Genomic DNA, 6,367 nt, shown 5'->3' with positions numbered 1-6,367 from the left:
CGGAGGGTCAGCGCTGAGGGAGTGGGCACTGTCGGAGGGTCAGCGCTGAGGGAGTGGGCACTGTCGGAGGGTCAGTGCTGAGGGAGTGGGCACTGCCGGAGGGTCAGCGCTGAGGGAGCGCCGCACTGCCGGAGGGTCAGCGCTGAGGGTGTGGGCACTGTCGGAGGGTCAGTGCTGAGGGAGTGGGCACTGTTGGAGGGTTAGCGCTGAGGGAGCGCCGCACTGTCGGAGGGTCAGCGCTGAGGGTGTGTAGGGACGTGATGTTGGGATCTGAGTGTGGTGATTTTGCTGAGATTTCTGGAATGCCTACACTGTGTCCAGCCACAGTCATAAACTATAGTCTCTTTCTCCCTTTCTTGTAGCTGTCCCCCAACACCCGGTCATCCTCTACGTGCTGTTACTGACAAGCTCCATCTGCATTCTCATTCTGGTTGTAATCTTTGGACTGGCCAAGCCCTCTCGCTGTAGATGCCGCTAACATCGCTCGTGGCTTTCTGTTTCTGCGTCGCTGTTTTCCTTTCCCCGCTATCCATGGCCCGTACAAATCCACAGTCTGACCAAATATAGCTGCACCTTCAATCCACACCTTCCTCCGTCAGACAGGACACCCCATCAGTCTCGATCCACTGACGATGCCTGGTCCTTCCAAGTTCTGTCTTTGATGTGATTTGAATTGTTGTTGGCACTCGTCTCGAGTTACAGTGAGAATTATTGTTCTTTGCGCTCAGCAGACAAGTGATACGTTACCAGTGATCAGGGTTATAGAGCAGAATGCAGCGTTACAGCTGCAGAGCAAGTTCAGAGAAAGATCAATCTCGCACATGAGAGGCCTGTTTGTAAGTTTGTTAAGAGCGAGGAAGAAGCTGTTCTTCAATCTGATAGTACGTGTCTTCAAAGGTTTGTTCTGTCTGATGGAAGAGAGTGGGAGGGGTCTTTGATGATGTCGGCTGATTCCCCAAAGCAGCAGGAAGTACAATGGAGTCAATGGATGGGAGGCTGGTTTGTGTGATGGACTGAGCTGTGACTCTCTCACAGGGATTTGAGGGGGGGGAATGTGGGGCTCACTCTCACAGGGAGTTGGGGGGGGAATGTGGGGCTCACTCCCACAGGGAGTGCTCAAGTTGAATTGTGTTGATGTATTGAAGAGGGGAGAAGTTGGATAAACTCATCAGGGAGAGAAGGAGATGGTGGTGGAGGGGAGAAAGTGAAAGGGGGGAGGAATGAGAGAGGAGACAAGGGGTGGACAACGAGTCAGAATTAGGCTTGCACAGAGTAGAGGGGATGAGTGGCCTCTACCTGAACCATGATGTAAGCACATTGGTTCAAGCAATGCGATGTTTGCCGTCATCATTGTGAATCTCAAGTCATGACCAATTTTACCAGCATGTTGCCCGGTGCCTAGACTTTCTTGTCTGCAAAACGAAAAGTGTTTTAAAGATGGTTGCTCACAGCTGAACACGAATTATCGGGACTTTGAGGGGGAAGGAGATTTCTGAGGCACATCACCCCTAAAGACCACACACTCTGTTGCATTCAATAGTGAACTGATCTACACTTGATTGTTAGCCTGTTCACTGACCCACATTGAACTTGATTGCTTTGCCTTGTGTTCGGACACTGAGATCACTGACACATGAGAATTTTACTGAGTATTCTGGGCTGACAGCACGCATGCAGAAATCTTCTGGACTACTGAGAAATATTTCAAAGTACCCTCAACAAAGCAGTTGGAGGTTTTGATCTGCTTTGCAAGATTAATCAGATATTTATGATTGAAAATTTGACCAAAGATGGTCACTCTAACCCTAATGCTTATTTCTGAGCTGTGAACTGAAAATAGAAAGTGTGTTTTCTTTTAAAAATCAGGGGAGAATGTCCAATGAGGTGTTTGCAGTTTGAGAAATAAAACATGCAAAGCAAAAGGTACATATTCTGGAGCATTCTTTCAGTTAAGTCAGATGCCGTTTAATTTAGATAAATGTGAGGTGCTGCATTTTGGAAAGGCACATCAGGGCAGGACTTATACACTTAATGGTAAGGTCCTGGGGAGTGTTGCTGAACAAAGAGACCTTGGGGAGCAGGTTCATAGTTCCTTGAAAGAGGAGTCGCAGGTAGACAGGGCGGTGAAGAAGGTGTTTGGTACGCTCGCCTTTATTGGTCAGTGCATTGAGTATAGGAGTTGGGAGGGTCATGTTGGGGCTGTACAGGACATTGGTTAGGGCCACTTTTGGAATACTGCGTTCAATTCTGGTCTCCCTGCTACAGGAAGGATGTCGTGAAACTTGAAAGAGTTCAGAAAAGGTTTACAAGGATGTTGGAGGGTTTGAGCTACAGGGAGAGGCTCAATAGAATGGGGCTATTTTCCCTGGAGCGTCGGAGCCTGAGGGGTGACCTTATAGAGGTTTATAAAATCATGAGGGGCATGGATAGGGTGAATAGCCAAGGTCTTTTCCCCCAGGGTGGAGGAGTCCAAAACTAGAAGGACATAGGTTTAAGGTGAGAGGGGAAAGATTTAAAAGGGACCTGAGGGGCAACATTTTCACACAGAGGGTGGCGCGTGTATGGAATGAGCTGCCAGAGGAAGTGGTGGAGGCTGGTACAATTACAACATTTAAAAGGCATCTGGATGGGTACATGGATAGGAAGGGTTTAGAGGGATATGGGCCAAATGCTGGCAAATGGGACTAGATTAATTTAGGATATCTGGTCGGCATGGATGAGTTGGGCCGAAGGGTCTATTTCTGTGCTAATCAACTCTGTTCCTGAGTCAAATTTGTGTTGTCTGCCTCGCAACAATCCTCTGATTGGTCAGCTTGAAGCTTCTCCCAGAACCTGTGTGAGGGGAGAGAAAGGATGGGGAGGTGCCAGTGTTGCACTGGGGTGGTCAAGGTCAGAAATCATACGACACCAGGTTACAGCCCCACGGGTTTATTTGAAATCACAGGCTCTTGGAGCACTGCCCCTTCGTCAGACAAAGGGTCGGGGGTGAGACATCGAGAGACTGGCTTCATTAATCGGTTTCTCAGTTAAGGAATCGCTCTCTCTCTCTGATTTGCAGTAGAGAGCAGGAGTGAAGTACCCTTGGAAAGAATTGATTACAAGCCCCGAAAGGAAGGGAAAGACTTCAGATCCAACTGAATAACCAGTGAACAAAAGAGCAAACACCATGCTACATTGAGAGATTCGGAATAATTGTGTAACCAACACATTTAGTTTTTGTAAGCTTGGACTAGTGAGACAGTAGAACAATCTTTTAGCTATTCCCCTCTGCCCCACATTCCCCCATAATATCTGTGTCTGTTTCCTTGGTGTAATTGCATGTCTGTGTGTATGTGCGGATAGTTTCAAAGAGGTTAGAGTTTAGGCAGTGTACGTTAGACACCCTGTATATTTACTGTTCTTATTAAAATGAAAGTGATGCAATAAATACTGCTTTATTTTTTAACTTTTACTGAAGGACACTTGTATCTTTTCCCTTGGATGGTGTCACATATAGACAGGGTGGCTAAGAAGGCGTTTAGCACGCTTGCCTTCATTGCTCAGAGCTTTGAGTGTAGGAGTTGGGGACATCATGTTGAGTTTGTACAGGACGTTGGTGAGGCCTCTTCTGGAGCACTGTGTCCAGTTCTGGTCGCCCAGTTAAAGGAAGGATATTATTAAACTGGAGAGCCGGTTTCCTCCCATAGTCCAAAGATGCCTAGACCTGCCTGGACTGGAGGGCAGGTCTTAGGAGGAAAGGGTGAGGGAGCTAGGGCTTTGTTCATTGGAGCGAAGAAGGATGAGAAGTGACTTGATAGAGATGTACAAGATGTTGAGATGCATAGATAGAGTGGATAGTCAGAGGCTTTTTCCCAGGGTGGAAATGACTATTACGAGGGGGCATAATTTTAAGGTGATTGGTGGAAGGTATAGGGGAGATGTCAGAGGTAGGTTCTTCACACAGAGAGTGGTGGCCGTGTGGAATGTGTTACCGGCAGTGGTAGTGGAATAAGATACATTAGAGACTTTTAAGCGACTCTTGGATAGGCACATGGAGGATCATAAAATGTAGGGTATGCAGGATAGATTGATCTTACTAGGATAATAGGTCGGCACAACATCGTGGGCTGAAGGGCCAGTACTGTGTGTTGTACTGTTCTATGTTCTATGTGCAGGTTAGGTGGATTGGCCATGCTAAATTGCTTGTAGTTTCCAGGGGTGTGTAAGTTAGGTGGATTAGACATTGGAAGAGCCAGGTTACAGGGAAAGGATAGGGAGATGGGTCTGGGTGGGATGCTCTTCAGAGGGGCAGTGTGGGCTTGTTGCGGTGAACGGCCTGTTTCCACACTGTGGGCATTCTATGATTCTATGAGAGGGTTCAGAAAAGATTTACCAAGACGTGGAGGGTTTGAGTTATAAGGAGGGGCTGGATAGGCTGGGACTTTTTTCTCACTGGAGGTTGAGACATGAACTGATAGAGGTTTATAAGATCATGAGAGGTCTAGATTAGATTAATGGTAGGTGTCTTTTCCCTAGGGTGGGGAATTTCAAGACTAACGGGCACATTTTAAGGGGAGAGCAGACAGATTTAAAAAAAGGCATGGGGGCAATTTTTTTACACAGAGGGTGGTTCGTGTGTGGAATGAACTTCCAGAGGAAGTGGTGGATGCAGGTACAGTTACAGCGTTTAAAAGACATTTGGATAAGGACGTGGATAGGAAAGGTTTGGAGGGATATGGGCCGGGGCAGGCGGGTGGGACTAATTTAGTTTGGGATTATGGTCAGCACAGACTAGTTGGGCTAAAAGGCCTGTTTCTGTGCTCTATAACTCTATCACCTTTAAACAAAGAACATAGAACTGTACAGCACAGGAACGGGCCCTTCGGCCCACTATGCTGTGCAGAACATGACACCAAATTAAACTAAATCCCTTCTGTCTGCCCTTGGTCAATATCTCTCCATTCCTTGCATATCCATGTGCTTATATGTGCCACTCTCTGTGTAAAAAAACCTGCCCCTCACATCTCCTTTGAACTTTCCCCCTCTCACCTTAAATTCACACTGTCTCTTTTTAAACATTTCACCTCCAGGAAAAAAATTCTGACTGTCAACCCTATCTGTGCATCTCATAAATTTTTACACTTCGATCAAGTCTCCCCTCAGGTCCAGAGAAAACAACTTGAGTTTTTCTAGCCTCTCCTTATAGCTCACACCCTCTAATCCAGGCAGCATCCTGGTAAACCCCTTCTGCACCCTCTCCAAAGCCTCCACATCCTTCCTGTCATGTGGCTAGAAAAACTCGGGATATTTTCTCTGGAGCAGTGGAGGCTGAGGGGAGACTTGATAAGAGTCTGTAAAGTTATAACATGCACAGATAGGGTTAATGGTCAGAATCTTTTCCCCAGAATTGAAATGTCTAAAACTAGGGGGCATGCATTTAAGGTGAGGGGGGAAAAGTTGAAAAGGGATGTGAGGGGCAAGTTTTTTTTACAGAGAGTGGTAGGAGTGTGGAATACGCTGTTGGGGGTGGGTGCTGGAGGCAGATTTGATAGGGGCGTTTAAGGGGCTTTTAGATTAGCGCATGAGTATGCAAGGAATGGAGAGTTATAGACCAAGGGCAGGCAGAAGGGATTTGTTTAATTGGCATCACGTTTAGCACAACATCATGGGCCAAAGGGCCCATTCCTTGCTGTACTGTTCTATATTCTGGCACTGGACAAATAGTGTGCCACAGTTCTCATGAATTCACTGTATTTTTGCCTCATTGCTCCATGTCATAGCAGCAGATCTCACATGGAACCAGTTGGCTAAGGGACCCAGATCACCACATCAACCTTCCTAAACGCCATCTCCATGGCTGTAAGGACTAGTTTGGGGTGTTCCAAACAGAAAGACTCATCCTTTGTCTTCAAAACACCTCTGTGGTATTTATCATGTGAACGATTTATATCCCTAATGGATACAATTGTTCCCTTTCATTGGCCACTTCATCGGTATGCCTGAAGGCTCGCACTCACAACCCTGACCATATTGAAGACACACAGCTCACTGTTTAGCTCTAACTAACTCAGGCTTGTTTTCGAGCACAGAGACAGAGGACTGGTCCAAGTCAGCCTCTGTGTTCGCAATCCAGTCAAATCAAACCATTAAAGAGCCACAATCCTTATTCCAATGGTTCCGAACCAGACTTTTGAATAACTAATCCAAGGCTAATTAATTCCAGACACCAGTTTTGGATCTTAAACAAAGATTTAACAATTTATTAAATGCACAATAGCTTTAGCAGAAAGAAAATTAACCAACAAGTTCTATTTTTTTTATTCATTTGTGGGATGTGGATGTCATTGGCTGGGCCCAGCATTTATTGCCCTGTCCCTAGTTGCCCCCC

At 46.5% G+C, this 6,367-nt stretch overlaps 1 protein-coding gene across 1 annotated transcript in view; it reads left to right on the top strand.

Annotated features, from left to right (window-relative positions):
- Positions 1–1,033, top strand: part of LOC125487917 — an 8,036-nt gene extending 7,003 nt beyond the window's left edge. Inside the window, exon 5 of the mRNA XM_048620554.1 lies at positions 363–1,033. Coding sequence (XP_048476511.1) covers positions 363–478 — 116 coding nt within the window. The 3' untranslated portion in view covers positions 479–1,033. The remainder of the gene's footprint in view (positions 1–362) is intronic.
- The last annotated feature ends 5,334 nt before the right edge of the window (positions 1,034–6,367 follow it).

Source organism: Rhincodon typus, chromosome 47 (assembly GCF_021869965.1).
Source record: "Rhincodon typus isolate 14 chromosome 47, sRhiTyp1.1, whole genome shotgun sequence".
Classification (NCBI taxonomy): domain Eukaryota; kingdom Metazoa; phylum Chordata; class Chondrichthyes; order Orectolobiformes; family Rhincodontidae; genus Rhincodon; species Rhincodon typus.
Note: the sequence above shows the minus strand (reverse complement) of the source record. Positions and strands in the feature narration are given on the sequence as shown.